This window comes from Fonsecaea monophora, assembly GCF_001642475.1.
Source record: "Fonsecaea monophora strain CBS 269.37 chromosome Unknown Scaff37, whole genome shotgun sequence".
In the NCBI taxonomy this organism is placed as follows: Eukaryota; Fungi; Ascomycota; class Eurotiomycetes; order Chaetothyriales; family Herpotrichiellaceae; genus Fonsecaea; species Fonsecaea monophora.
In genome coordinates this window covers 134644-149904 of record NW_019173968.1, presented here as the reverse complement: position 1 = coordinate 149904, position 15261 = coordinate 134644, and the positions used below count along the sequence as shown (strand labels likewise).

The 15261-nt window shown below is 52.1% G+C and overlaps 5 protein-coding genes across 5 annotated transcripts; 3 read left to right on the top strand and 2 right to left on the bottom strand.

The window, feature by feature from the left end:
- Positions 1–43: 43 nt before the first annotated feature.
- Positions 44–2875, top strand: AYO21_05733 (hypothetical protein; the record flags this gene model as incomplete). The annotated part of the gene is made up of 2 exons (XM_022655700.1): positions 44–160; positions 290–2875. 2 exons carry the CDS (start codon positions 44–46, stop codon positions 2873–2875), a joined length of 2703 nt encoding a protein of 900 aa, XP_022512004.1.
- An 801-nt stretch (positions 2876–3676) lies between these two features.
- On the bottom strand, positions 3677–4588 carry AYO21_05732 (hypothetical protein; the record flags this gene model as incomplete). The annotated part of the gene is made up of 1 exon (XM_022655699.1): positions 3677–4588. One exon carries the CDS (start codon positions 4586–4588, stop codon positions 3677–3679), a length of 912 nt encoding a protein of 303 aa, XP_022512003.1.
- Positions 4589–6735: 2147 nt separating this feature from the next.
- On the top strand, positions 6736–8277 carry AYO21_05731 (hypothetical protein; the record flags this gene model as incomplete). Its single annotated transcript, XM_022655698.1, has 1 exon — positions 6736–8277. One exon carries the CDS (start codon positions 6736–6738, stop codon positions 8275–8277), a length of 1542 nt encoding a protein of 513 aa, XP_022512002.1.
- Positions 8278–9121: 844 nt separating this feature from the next.
- AYO21_05730 (hypothetical protein) lies at positions 9122–9943 on the top strand (the record flags this gene model as incomplete). The annotated part of the gene is made up of 1 exon (XM_022655697.1): positions 9122–9943. One exon carries the CDS (start codon positions 9122–9124, stop codon positions 9941–9943), a length of 822 nt encoding a protein of 273 aa, XP_022512001.1.
- Positions 9944–10215: 272 nt separating this feature from the next.
- Positions 10216–12338, bottom strand: AYO21_05729 (hypothetical protein; the record flags this gene model as incomplete). Its single annotated transcript, XM_022655696.1, has 2 exons — positions 10216–12177; positions 12225–12338. 2 exons carry the CDS (start codon positions 12336–12338, stop codon positions 10216–10218), a joined length of 2076 nt encoding a protein of 691 aa, XP_022512000.1.
- Between the last annotated feature and the right edge of the window lie 2923 nt (positions 12339–15261).

The following is a 15261-nucleotide window of genomic DNA, read 5'->3' as shown; positions in this document are numbered from 1 at the left end:
AGATATTGGTCTCTTCCCTCTATCTTAGCATCCTCATATCAAGATGTCTTCAGCAAACGTCACCCAGTTTGTCAACACACTGCGTGAGCAGACACGCCGGTTCATCGCTGAACTTCCTGATCGGTCATTCATGCTCCCAGAGATACCACCCATGGTTACTGTAGGTTGCCTCCATATACTGCAATGTTCTAGATGACGTCTTGTCCATCTCTTGTGATTTAACGTTATGAGGCCTGCTTCTGCCGTGTGACTATTTATGAATCGACTCACTAACTTCATGGATATGTAGGATGACGAAGACCTCGTCGTAGCAAATCTACGTCTTGTTCTCCGCTACTTGAAGCAAGTCAACAAGTTGTGTAAACGTCAAGCCGCCACTGACTCCTCTGTGAAAGTCTTGCAACATCGTGCTCTAGTCAAGCAATTTCATGACGTGGGTGATTGGTCTGCAAAGCTTCCACCACCTTTTGAAACACCTGAAGCTGTGAAGGAAGTGCCGAGACAAACCCCTGCAGAGGAGAGATTGAAACGATTGATGAGTATACCTTGGCCAACCAAGCATCCATCTACCCCTGCCCCAACTCAGAGTGCCAGTACTAGTTTGCCTCTCCCAGGTGCCGGTGGCTGCAACAATGAGACGCCTGGCAGTCCAGTCCAGTCCGAAGAAGTTGGCCCAAGTGAGGGAAAGACTGTCGCGCGTGACACTATCCAGAATGAACCAGACGCCACCTCCCGAATTGACAACAACATGCCGAGTGAAAACTGTGCAAAGGCTGACGCAAGCATTGATACTGGTATTGCCTTGAAATTCCAGGGAACAGACAGTGATATTGCTAAGGCTGAGTCACCACCACCACAACCACCAAGTGAACTTCGGTCGTTTCGCTTCAGACACGCGTCAGACCCGCTCCAGGTGAAGACTTCTGAGATCGACAACGACACGCACCAAAAGAATCGTGCCGTCTCACTTCCAGTCAAATGCGAGGATCCGATGCAGTCTTGCTTCTTGCGCTGGAGTGGCGAGACTCTGGAGGAATTCATCCGTGGTGTGGAAGTCGACGATGCCAAACATGTCAACAAGCAGAGATGGCTGTTCCTCATTCAACAACCTGACCCCGTTGCATTCCTCGGCAGGTGGCCTTCTCCAGCCCAATTGAAGGATTTCATGCAGATGCATCGTCTTGAGTGGGTCGTTCGAGTGCGTGGCAAGTGGGACTGGGAGCCCAAGCCAGTCGCAGTCCAAGAGTCCGCTGATTGTTGTGTGAACAGCGTTGAAGAGTTTCCCGCCGAGCGTGATGTCGTCAGCAGTGTTGACCAAGCCGCTGTTGACCAGGACGGTGTTGAGAGTAGCAAGGTGGCGGACACTGCTGAGTGCAATAACGAGAATAGTGTCATCAGTGCTGCCGAACCGATCCAGGACTCTACCAAGGATACTTCCAACGACGAGCAACCAGTCCTTGACACCCCGGAGATCAACGAGTCACCATTAGAAGATGTTGTGACAAACACTACTGCGAACGATGCTGATAGCGGTACCGTTGACCTTGCCACACCAGCCCAAGATGCGCCCAAAGACATTCCCAACGACGAACAACCAGCTCTTGACGACTCGGGTATTAACGAGTTGCCATCAGAAGATCTGGTTACGGAGGAAACTACTGGGAACAATAAGGAGATCAACGAGTCACCATCAGAAGATATCGTGGCAGACACTACTGAAAACGATGGCGAGGCCAGTGCCTGTGACCACACCACACTGGTTCAGGATGCTCCTAAGGATACTCCCAACGAAGAACACCCTGTCCCTGATGACTCGGATGTGAACGAGTCCCCACTGGAAGATCTGGTCGCGGAGGAACCAACTACTGGGAACCGCAACGAGAATAACAACGAGAACAACGAGATCGCCGACGAACAGCCAGCTCATGACGACTCGGAGATGAATGAGCTAGCATCAGAAGATATTGGTGCAGAGAGACCTTCTGAGAACAACGACGAGGTCAATGACAACTCGGATACGATCGAGTTCTCGCCCGAAGATCTGGCGGCGAAGGAGCCTGCTGAGAACAACAAGGAGATCAGCGACGAGAAGAGCGACATCAACAACGAACAACCGGCTCTTGATGACACCGATACAAACGAGTCTACATCGGACCATCATGTTGCAGAGAAACCTTCTGTGAGCAACGACGAGATCAACAAGATCAACGACAAACAACCAGTCCTTGATAGCTCGGATCTAAACGACTGCTCATCAGAAGATCTGGTTACGGAGGAACCCACCGAGAACACCACTGAGAATATTGTCCTCAGCCCTGATGCATTGGCACAGGACATTACCAAGGACATCTCTATCGAAGTACAACCAGCTCTTGATGACTCAGATACCAGTGAATCTACACCAGAAGAGGTCATTGTGGAGGAACCAACTGAGAACGACGGCGAGAACAGTGTCATCTACCTTGGAGCACTGGTTCAGGACGCTACCAAGGACATTTCCCCCAACGATCAACCAGCTCTTGACAACTCGGATATAAACGAGCATACACCAGAAGATCCTGTCGTGGAGGAAGCTATCGAGGACAACGACGAGAACAATGTCTTCAGTCCCGTCGCACTTGTACAGGACTCTACTAAGGATACTCGCTACGAACAACTAACCATTGACATCTCGCAGACCAACAAGCTTGCATCAGACGATCTCATTGCGGCGAAACCTGCCGATGCAGTCGCGGACAGCCCTCCTTGGTCCACCACAGCCATCATTACCGGCGTCGCTGCGTCAGCAATCACCGCTTGCACCTTCTGCCCACCGCTCTGTGTGATGATGCTCTATGTTGGCATATCATATGCTAGGGCAAAATTGTGGCAATGAATGGTCTCCATCACCAATCAGCGAGATTTCAAACCCCAAAGTTCTTGTTTTATGTTGGTCTGGAGAATGTGTTGAGTTGTTCAGTTTACAAGGTTACGCGTGCATTTTGAGGGAAACACGGTTGGTAATACGATCACGGCTGGCAGTGTTCAGTGTTGGGCACGATGCATCCCCGCTACCGAGTCGGGAGGGGGTCTGGTTGTCTGATAAATCATTTTGAGAGAGTATCGAAGTCTCTGACCAGCAGGAACAGGGTGGTCAATAATGCAATAATGGGAACGGGGGTGGTCAACAAAGGCACATTGGGTTTTACAGAAAATGGTTTCAAATTGTGGATTTGCTTGAATTGGATGTAATCGAGGTATTGGAGTTGGCAAAATGGGCACAGCAAAGCTGATCACCAATGTACTCGGTACGTACATAGATAAATAGCAGAGGATCAGACTGCGGGTTCACGACCACCAACTTGGATGTCCGTATGTATAGTGCATAGTCGTTAGCCTGCTCGAGAATCAGAGTGGTTTCAAAAGCGCAGAGTCTGTGTTAACAGTGCTTCCAACTGTGTCGCCGCTCCAAAAGCTACTTGGAGCAACGGTCGTTTGTGGTGCTCGTCACGCCCAGTCGTGATGGATATAGCACCCCATCGAACAACCAGTCAACTCTCACCTCCGTGCCCCGAACTCGCTATGTAATGTTCAACCAACACCTCCCCCCTCCCTCTCTCACTCATTGGGCACAGACTGTCCAAGGTTTCGTAGCTCAGATACCTCCATGAAGAAGTGCCATCGATGTGAAGGCCTCTCAGGCCTGGTGAAGACGTAGCGTCCCTCCATTCGAGAGCCGCATCACGCGATCGCCATCCCCCCTTCCAAAGCCGCCTCCCACAAAATCATCGTCCAAGTCACTGTAATCATCATCGTCATCGTAGCCTTCGTCAGGATCTATACGATGGCCACCTGACCCTCCACCTCGGCGAGGCGGAGCTTCGAATTCGTTGTCGACCACGATAGCCCCTCCGTGTCGCGTGATTCTGACACCTCCGCCGCCACCACCACTTCGTCGAGGTCCTCCCCCTCGCCTTCGTGGCGGTCGACCGCCGAAAGGGCCCATCGTATCAAAATCATCGTCGTAGTCGTCGTCGTCGAACTCGTCAAAGAGCCAGGTGGGGACATCGTCAAATTCCATGCCCGGGGGAAACCGACGTCGTGTCCGGCGAGGTCCCCTACCAAGAGGATCGTCTCGAGAATCTGTAAGCGGTCTTCTTCTGAATAAACCACCTCCAAAACCGTCGAGATCATCAGAGTAGTAGTCTTCGTCGTCGAAGTCGAAGGCGAAGTCCTCCGGACCCTGACCTGCTGCGCCGCGGGTCACGGGGTCGCCACTGCTGGCGACCAGCCGGCCGTTATTCCACACCTCGAAGCCACTGCCGTTGGCAGCGCTCCATGCGTTAGCACTGACATTGGCGTTATTGTTGTTGTTTCCTCGGAAACCTATTCCGCGACCTCCTCTGCCGCCCCGCTCAGGGCCATTTGGCCATCCAGATACAGGATCGGGGTAAAATTCTGGTCCTTCCACCTCGCCCAGGTTGCCGTGACCGAAGTATCCTGGCAGTTGACCGGCTCCATCTCCCTGGTGGTTCTCGCCACACGTACTGCAGCTGCGGTCGCGAGGCGGACGTGGTCGCCTGCCTGGTGGGCGGCCGCGTCTGGGCATATCAAATAAGCGGTGCTGCCGTTTTCGAGTCTTTACGAACAGGTAGGTTGATTGACGATAGGGGGTCTTCGTGCGTGCCTAGCGCAAGGTAGATGGGGAACCAAGGATGGGAGGATTGATGGATGATGTGGTTCAGACATATTTATGTAGAGTTTCGTCATGTCACTCACGCCGTGTCGTGACAATCTGTGCTTCGCCTTGGGACAAATATGACATGTTGTGGATTTATCACTCCACGCGTTGCAACAAACAAGACTAAGAGTCAAACAAAGTGACAGAAGGAGAGAGCTCATGGGTAACATGGTGTTGAACCACCACGCACAGTCTTGGAGTGATTTGTCCAAAGTTTTGCGAAAGACCAAAATTCCATATGCTTTGAGTGAGTTTCAAGGACCAGGGGGGAAAGGCAGCCCCTTTCACATTCAGCCTCGCCCGTCTGTAATGGGGGCTCACATCCGGAGGTACAAGAGTTTCCACGACACTTACGGTATAATATTTTATTAAGCTCTCAGATCACTCTCCAGGATCCTTCATCACTCGTTGTCATGAAGTCCACGGCTTGTGTCTGTTTCGGTAACGTCCACAGGAAACATGTCATGGGCACAAGGCTCAATCCGCCACTTGTCGTGCAGAGTGGTCGCGGATCACGAAAGTCCAGGAAAAGAACAAGGGCTTTTTTGTCCGTAAAGATACGCATCACAAAGTGATATCTTGAGAAGAAGACACAAAACGAACAAAAGAATTCCGGTCTGGAGACAAAGGTTGAAATTGATATTCCGGGAACACGACCTCAGCGCCTGATAAGGCTAGATGCCAATATTGCCAAGACGCTAACCTCTTCAAGACGAACAATCAATAAAGATTCAGCTTTACCGCAACTTCATCCCAGCCTGCCAGCCCAACATACAAAGAAATTTGTCCTTCATCCTTGTTGGATTTTGCACCGAATCCTCAAATCAACATACTTCTTCCGTGACACTTGAGCCGCGAAGAGCGCGTCAGCTGTGAGGTGCATACCACAGAAAAGTTATAGGCATGGCCCCCAGTCAGTTCACCCTGGGAGACCCTGGGAGACCCTGGGAGACTCTGGAAGGTTGAAGGAGACTGCGGCCCATGGATCGGCGTGCGGCACTCAGGGCAGACTGGAGTAGTCTTCCTTGTCAACGGCCCTTACACTGGTTCTGGGCTAAAAATGTGTCCCTTCACTGGGGCGCAACCCGACCGCCCTGGTGGCACAAAGGCTGAAGGCTTCTATTTCCCATGGCGCTTCCCCTCCCCTCGAAAGCATTCAACAGACGTTGAATCAGCAGATATGACACTTTTGATCCGGCTCTAGACCTCAAAATCAGCAGTCGATGACCTGTTGCCACCATAAAGTTTCACAAGCATGAACAGATGTGCAATAGTCCTAGGCTGCTGCCACACATGCCTACTTGAGGACTTCAAGCTCCGTATGAGCTAGTGCAGCACAAGTATCATTAGTATGTCTTTTCCAACACTGTCCGCAACATCAATGTTTACTGTTGGACCATCATGTGGATTCTAACCACTGCTAGATAGCTTAACAAGCTCTATATATATATATATCTCTCTCTCCCCTCTATATAACCTTCCAGATCGCCGACCATGCTGCTCTTGCAGCATCTCTTCATCATAGAACCAAATCGCGAGGTTCTGTGATGCCCATCATGCACAGAATCGATTCCTGTCTGGCCGAGTTGAGCCCAATGGTCCCCCCAAAAGTCGACACCATCACAAAGCCATGGCTGGCGAGGACGGGCCTAGGCATTGCCCCTCCCAGAATAGTCCTATCGAACGCCCTGCGAGCCATTGTTTACTGACTCCGACAACAAAGAGACAATTTCGGACTCTCGCCCTGTCCACGAACAATGAGCAATGTATCTCGTTGGTGCTTTTCATCATCGATCATTGTTTCATTCATAGTCTGCTTCATCAAAGACCTTTGAAAACCGGTTTGTTGGAGGACTGTCCACGCTCTATGAATAGATCCGGATACCATCTTTGTTGAAGTGGTAGACCTCACAAGTACTTAATGCTGTCTCGATCTTTGGTCCGCTGAGAGACCTGCCAATAACTCATGTTTCGCAGCTTGACAACCGTGTAACTCAGAAGCATTCAAAACAAAAATGGACCAAATTGACTGGATGTGGCTCATGCAGATTGCGCCCCCATGGTGGCAGAGAATCTGCTTCCATCTGGTGGCTTTCGCGCACGCAATAGACGCAGATTTGGTGGATGAGGAAGATATCGAAGAAATCCGAGATTTCGCCCGCGCCATGCCATCTAACTTGTCACTGGTTGCACAGGACGATTTCTGCGGTCTCTTCTGTCACGCCTTGCACGGAGAGCGCGAGAATCGCATCCGACTCATGATGCTCTTCAGAGACAACCTCTCCCAGTCCACAGATACTCTCAGCAATGACCCCTCCCTCGAAATCGTCCGGGATTTCGCAAGCGAGGGAATTGATTACCTGGCACCCATGGATCGTATTCAGACCGAGATCGAAACTTTCACCACCAACCTAGAGGCGACTCAAGAGGCGACTCAAGCCCTGAAGGATATATGGACTGTGCGTTTCAAGTGGAGTATTGACAATTCACGAGCAAATTTTCCTCAGATTATGGGACTTTTCCAAGGTTATTTGTGCAGAGAGCCCACGGCGGTGCCACCAGATCCAAGACTTTCTTTTGTGGAGTACACACATCACTTGACCGCTCCAATGTGGCAGCGCATCTATCAGGCACGACCGAACCTGATTCCACAAGCGCAATTTGCTCCGCCACCGGTACAAGCGCCGGCGTTTGTCTGGGCTGTGGAGATCCCTCCGTGGTTTGAGACCGCCATGTACGTGGAACGAATGTGGCCGCAGAGACAACTTTTGGAGAGTGAGGCAGCTCAAAGCTCACGCGCTCTCCTAGAAGCTTGCGATTATGCATATGACATGCTCAATCTCCAAGTTGCTACGAACGATGTTACCGAAAGAGTTTCGTCCATAATCAACGAATTCGTGCTTGAAGTACCCGCTGACGATGCAGGGCACAACGCTATCGACCTTCTCAATCAAAGCATGGAGGAACTGAAGAGTATGTATTTCTTGCAAGAGCAAGACACCAGCGATTTCTCCCTTGAGGATGTGCTTGTCATCCGTGAACGACTTGAGAGGGAAGAAGGGATGCTCAACCAAGTCCGAGCCCGCACCTTCCAAGCCGAGCGTTATCTGTTGGACAAGGAGGCCTCGATGCTGGCCGATGGCGAGAATTTCTTGGCTGCCGCCTTGCGGTATGAACGGTGCAAATATCGGGAGTTTTTCAGGTCGGCCGTCGCTACCTTGAAGACCGAACGACTGAAGGAGGTCGACTACGCGGCGGACATCCTCCACTCATGGGATGCTGGAGCAGAACCACTAGTTGTGCCCGCCTTCGACGAAGACCATATGATGTGTCCAATTTGCCACGAGGATCTCCCAGAAAACGGCGAAGTTGCAGCCGGTCCAGTGGTGACGCGTTGTTGCCAGAGACCGTTTCATACCCAATGCTTGCTTTCTTGGCTCCTTCAACAGCTGCATAGCGAGGATAGCATGACCTGCCCGCTGTGCAGAGCTGAGGTCAATTATGCCTCCCTTGCAAATGTCTTGGAAACGGAGGTGAGACGAATGGACATCTTGTGATTTTGGACAAAGGTAAGTTTATCTTGCGCCAGTATTTTTTGGGGCCAGTATGAAGCTTTATGAGGCTGGTCCTCGAGCTGATGGCCGGGGCGTTACGCTGAATTGGTAAGGATGTCAGTCCTGGTTCTCTTTCATTGATGCCACGCGTTGTATTTTTTGTTCGTATCTAGTATCGTTTCCTACCTCGAAACTAATAAAGTCGCCCGTTTATTCTCGGGCTGGTCACAATCTATTCTTTTCAATTGCTAACGTGATAATCGTTCACTCGTTCGTTGTGTCTAAGCAAAGGGAGTCTACAGGCACCCTCCAGGCCTAATACCGCTAGCTTTTTGGTATATCCCTACAAATTCCTACTTGTGTATCAATCAAAAGAAACTCTACGACTTCCAAGTCCAACTGGGAAGACTAAATGTCCCTAACGCAAGACGCTGCCTCTGATTGGCTCCTAGGAAGCCTCGTCCGCGTGCCAAGAACACAACTACGAGAGCGAGGTAATCCGACGCCCTCTTCCACGTTGAAATCACCCGATAACCGTGAACCAGTGTATACGCAATTGTTCGCAGACATCCTCTGGCCGAGGAGAACATCAGATCCAACTGTTTGAGAAGAGAGAAGAAGCGATACAGAAATAGATTTGGCGAATCAATACAAAAACTTGGCCTTTATAAATCGACAAAGTGAACAAAAGACGTTATCAATTGGAAAGAATCCGCGGCACAGAGGCGTCCGCGCAGCCCTGAACTCGGATTCGGAAACTTGCAGGCTTCAGCCTTTCGACTTTCGACATCCTGACGGCCACAAGGTGTACCAAAAGGCAGACATCGAGCCCCGACTCCTGTCCACCATGACGCCCCCGACACTCCCACTGGTCCCGTCCCTTTCGGCCTCTCGACAAGCACCACTCCTCTTGCCCCTCGAGCCCTTGACACCGGCGGCATTCTCCGCCTTCGGCACCGCCATTTCCCCGCCCTTTGAACCGTCTTTGACGACACCCCCGCGTTCAGCCGCGTCCATCCCCGTCCCGCTTCACGCACCGCACCAGCCCGCGCCGATGTTTGCGAACCAGAATTCCGCGCTGAAGACGTCCCCCATCTCGCAGTTCACTAATAACTACCCCGCCGCCCCGGCGCCGGCCTCACAGCCCCAGATGAGCATGTTCTCGTGCTTTCCGCGAAACCTGAGCGGGATCGGGATCGAGACGGCCCCGTCGTCGGGCGAGACCATCTTCCGCGTCTCCATCCTCGAGCGACACCCGTACACGACTCAGACGTTCTGCCCGCTTGGTCTCTCCGCCGCGGACTCATCATCGGCTGTGTTTCTCGTCGTCGTGGCGCCCTCGCTACCCAGTTCAACCACAACCGCCACCCTCACACCCGGCGCCGGCGCAGTGACCGTCGCCAATCCTCCGGATCTCACCCGTCTGCGCGCCTTCATCGCTAGAGGCGACCAGGCTGTCACGTATGCCCCCGGCACATGGCACGCGCCCATGGTCGTGCTGGGCCAGCGACGGGTCGATTTCCTCGTCACGCAGTTTGTCAACGGCGTGGCGGAGGACGATTGCCAGGAGGTGTTACTGGGGCGGAATCACGTCGGGGTGGATCTGAGTCGGCTGGGGTTGCTGGGCGGGGATGGAAATGGAAACAAGGCGAGAGGGCCAAAGTTATAAGCCTCATTTTCTGTTAAAAGGGGCAGTGGACATCTCTGGACAGCAATAGGCAGTCGACTGTGGGAGATATTCTTTTCTTCTTCTGCATGAACATGCCGCCAAAACGGACATACTCAAAGGGGTATCATTTGCCAATCCAAAGCAAACACTGATAACGCGATCCGGCTAACGATCGCCATCGCAAAAGCGCCACCATTGGCGGCATTTTCCAGATCAGGAGAGCTTGATATCCAAAGCCGACCTAGCCAATAATGGAGGGTTGAACACGAGCGTCACTTTCCCCCCTCAAGCTTCGTCACTAACCTCTTCATGCCCACCCACTCATCCATGCTGGCCTCGCCGTTCCCGCATTGCAGGCCCTTGCCGACGTCGAATACCGTAACAACGCCATCGAGCCCGCCAACGGCCATGTGGCTACCTCGTTTCTCCTCCCACGCTACCTTGTTCAACCCCTTAAATGGGACCACCCCGTTCTTCCCCCTTGTGGGACTTACTTTGGCAATGGGGACTTCCAGGTCATAGCTGAGGTCAAACACCTCCAACTCTCCCGCACCAGTGACGCAAGCGAAAACCGACGGCTTATGCGGCGCCCATTTTGCATCGTAGACGAGGTCTTCTCTTGCAAGGTTGAGGATGGGGCTCAGAACTGTTGGTGCCGCCCCTCCTGCTGCGATAGTCGAGGCACTCGTGCTAGAACTTGCAGCGGGCTTCACCCGCCACAATTTGACAGACCAGTCAGAGCTGGAACTCAGCAGTAGATCTCCTAGATCAACGGGTCCCCGCGCAGGATGGAACTGCGAGGACATAACAGGTGCCGTGTGTCCTTTGTAGGCCACGCGAGTGTCCACGCCCGCTTGAGCCCCTGCGCGATCATACCGGTGGCATGGGTAAATGGTGCCTTCTTCGGTGCCCACAAGGAAGAAGGTGGGGTCTGCGGCGGGAAAACTCATGCTTGTAGGAGCAAGGTCGTCAGTTTTAGCCGGGGGTGGGGTGTTGAGGACGAGATATTCTTGGGCTTGTGTGAGCATGTCCACCGACCACGAGCAGACAACGCCGTCCATCGAGGCAGTGATGATATTATGAGCATTGGGCGTCCCCACGACACTTATGCTGTAGACTGGGTGCGTGTGGCCCAAGTGGGATCCAGATTGTGGCGTTTTCTGGACTGGTTGCCCTGTACGTCCCGAGGTTCTAGTATCCCACAGGCATATTTGACCGGAATAGCAGCCGCCAATGACGAGATTAGGATGAAACGGTGAGAAACGAGCCGACAGAACGTCGGACGACGCCGTGAAAACGTACTCCGGCCGAGACGGTGCGTGAGTATTCCACAGCAGAACCAGACCGGCCGGTTCATGAGGGGCAGAAGGATTTTTGGTGTATGAAGACAAGAGAAGTTCATTAAAGTGGGGAGAGAACTGAATATCCGAGACAATGCGTCTGCGTGTGTATCGGTCGGAGAACAACTGAAAAGACTCGCGTACAGAATGGGACTTTTTGCCGGTTCGTGAATAAGGAGTTGCGTCATTGTCGTCATCGTCATCAAGCGTTGATGTACGGGTATAGTCTGCCAGCAGGTCATACTCGTCGTCGATATCGAGGGCACGCTCAATGACTTTTGAAGAACGCTCGACGAAGGAAACGAATTCGGGCGAGGCAACCACGGCATTGAGCTCAGTATTGGTGAGCATGCGCAGGGGAAAGCGGTGCTGTTGATGAGAACCGGTCGATAATGAGATTATAGATTCCCGATTGCGCGTTGCTTGTAACTCTTCCTCAATTTCCTTCCGCAGTGCCAACCGTATTTCTTCATCCCTCTCTTGGTCACGCCGGCTGAGCCGTTTTCTCTGTCGCAGTGATAGCTCATCATCGTCGGATGGTTCTTGTGATTTAACGGGTTCTTCGAGGTATGGTTCTGTCTGCACGCCCTTGGTGTACGTGATATACTCCTTTTTCGAAGGGATAGGCTCATGGGCGGAAGCGTCGACTTCATTAGGGAACGAAGTATCCGTGCTCTCGGTCTGCGTCGCTATTGATTGCATCAACCTCTTTGGCGATGGTTCGACATCTTGCTGGGGACTGAGTTGTCCTGTGCCCTGAATTGAACTAGGTCGACTAGCACGTCTGCTGGGCGATGCGGCCACATCTTTGTCTCGTTGCCGATCGATTAGACTGGAGACGAGGTGATCGATTTCGGACCTGCGTTCCTCGGCGGTTTTGCCAGGTGAAGGGGCCTAGTGATGGTGAGCGCCGACTTCAATTGAGGCTAATAGGTCCATACCTCCCCAATACTCTGCCGACTCGACGTATATTGTTCCTGGCGCAGTTCCCTCTGTCGCCGTAGCTCCGCAAGGCGAGCCTTCTTGGCCAATAGCTCGTCCTTACGCGATGACATGGTGAACTGAAATTCGGGGTGCCGATGGGCACTAGATAGAAACGGTTGACAGAGCGGAGGATGAAGTGCGCGCATGTCGAGAATCGCGCAATCACGTGACAAAGAAATCCAAAAAGACGCAGGGATAAGCTCGGTCTTCCCAAGAAACAATTTGCAGCTTCAACTATCCGCAGCAGCCATTTTCAGATTCTCTCGACGCCACAGTCGTTCTCAAGCAGAAGTGAACGGCTCAAGGAAATTAGTCGCATACTCGAGCTCTGATAGTCGGGCTCTAGCTTTTGCGGCTCAGGTGCGGCTCAGTCACAATGTCAACATCCCAAGGAGTTAATGTACGCACCTCCCAATGGCCCAACATTTCGAGATGCTCGATTGATGGGGCTTTGCTGCGTCACACACGAATTGCTGATTATGTACAGGTACTCCGGTGGTCAGCTCTCGTTGCCGGTATTTTCTACGGATTTTCGCATCAAAGAACCATCAATGCACATTCTGCAGCTGCACGCGAGAAGGCCGAATACGATCACAAACTCGAATTAATACAAAAAGCCAAGCTGGAATGGGCGAAGAAGACGCTGCCTCCTCAAGCCAAGACGGCCAGTGATGACAGTATGTGAACACTACGATCTGACTGCAGCTCATAGACCTGTGAAGCCATAGAACTGACAAGGAAATAGTCATTACGGATCCCAATGACAAGAATTTCGATCTCGAGGCATACCTAACAAAGCTTTCCGCAGAAAGCTGAGCAATGACGCCGGGCAACGGAGCGAGGTGACCTAAAAGCTGGGGATGGGTGGTATCTCGAAAAGCTTGGAGAAACCAACAATAGACACGGGCGTTGATTCGAGTTGATACCCAAGTGATTCTGGTTCTAGGGATGGCGGACGCTACCCTTGCACCAGAATGAAAGCGCTGGCGGATCGCATACAGCTTGTACATACTGGTTGAAGGCACGCGCTGTTCTAATCTGTGCTGCATGTAAAATCATGATCCAATTGACAAGAAAAGAGGAAATGTGTCTGTTTGCCTGCTGATACTTTTCGCCAACCAGACCGTTGCCTTATTCCAAACGGTCGTATGTGGGAAGCAAGGCCAGAGTGCGAAATATAGGGATATTACACTGCGCCAAACCATTTTCACTGAGACGGCCGGCTCGTCGAACAGGAGCACCTAGCCCAGGTACAGCTTCCGGAAGCTCTCAGATCTTTGTTGACACCGCTACGTGCTCTGCAGCTACTCCATGTTTACCGCCTCCCGTTGAATACAACAGCATAAAATACCCGGCCTCTCTGCACGAAGCATATTTCCTAGTAAGGCATGTGCCATAAACTTCAGCAAGCATCAACGGGCGGAGTTTGCAGCCTTCATGTCCAATAGACGCTCGAGTGACCCTCGGATAGGGATAATTGAATCAGGCGGTATGTGATCCTGACAAAAGGATCCAGTCAGCCCCTGTGCACTACCCTCCCTCATTATCTCCGCATACCAAGTATGTACGGATGTCTGGCGGGAGGCAGTGAAGCAGTATGTGCCAGTCAATTGGGTCGCTTTCAATTTATTTTAGTGGATAATGTCCGTCTCAAGCACAATCACGTGATGACACGGAAGCTTCAGAAAAAAGTACAACTGGATGAATGGAGTGATACACTTTTCACACCAGGACCCATGCGGAAGAAGCCTGCGACTCATCTCTGGTTGGATGACACCCCTGATTGTTCCCCTCAGGTGTCACATTTTCACTGGGTCAACGGAGACTGGAACCGTCACTCGCAAACGCAATCCAGCCCATCTGTCCGATCGATCTCTGGTCAGACGCCAAAATTCTCGACAACTGGACGAGAAACTGTTGTTGAGAACAAGCAGGGACAGGGCGGCAACGGTAAACGGCCCTTTCTGCCTTGCGAACACGACAGCTTGACCAGATCATACGGCATGGGCTCCCTGTTCCTGAGAGTGTCGACTTGGAACAAGAAGGGTGGCAAGAGTTGCCACTGCGCACCAATTCCGGCATGGAGCTAACAGTGGATAATTAATAGGACAATGGTGCAAAGACCTTTTTGGACCGCCAACTGGAGACGGCGATTCGGAACCGCAAACTGAATCACCGCTTTTCTCCTCCCTGTCCTTGTTGAACACCCCTTGGGAGCTTGCAACAATTCGAGCTCCTCCCAGCCACCACTTTGGGCTTTGATCCCACCCTTCCCCCGTCAAACCTTTCTGGTCGTCGAATGAGAAGCCACGCTCCACGGACAAACACCGTACTAGAGTGCCAGAAAAGAGCTAGACTCCAGAAGTTTGATGGCAAGTCACAGGAGGGTGTCAATACACTATACTCTTCATTATTTGTGCGCATACATGAAGCTATGACGAAAAGCAGCCTGTCCATGGACGATCGGCGCCCTCAGAGACCCTGATGCAATTCTTACTCAGGCAGAGAGATATTGAACAAGTCCCGAGATCGAATCTACGAATGGTATTGGCGCCAACCCCGCAAAGATTCGTCTTCCGAGAAGGCCGTGCCCAGAAGCATTTCTGCATCATGCCAACCAGCCCAAGTAGCTGGTCCTCCCAAGACGCTTTGGGATGCATCCATTTTGGGTGTTGCAGAATCCCAAAGCTCTTGGCCTAATATTCTCACATGCCCGTGCCCTTCGTGGCCCCAAAAACTCCGGAGGAAAAACCCTGGAATAGAACTGGTCGATCGGAGGTCGATGATCGTCAAGCGCTTGTTCAAAGTCAAGCAAACAAAACAACAATCCCGTCACATCGCCGGCGCCTTTCCTACCCCAGTATTTCCCCGCAGCTCGGGTACCAGTTCAGTCTGTTAGTCACCGTCCTAGTGTCGAGCTTGAAGGCGCCGCCTCGTCTGATCATTGGCGGAGAGTCTACACACCTTGAGTTGTATTCTGGAGATTGGGCTTGA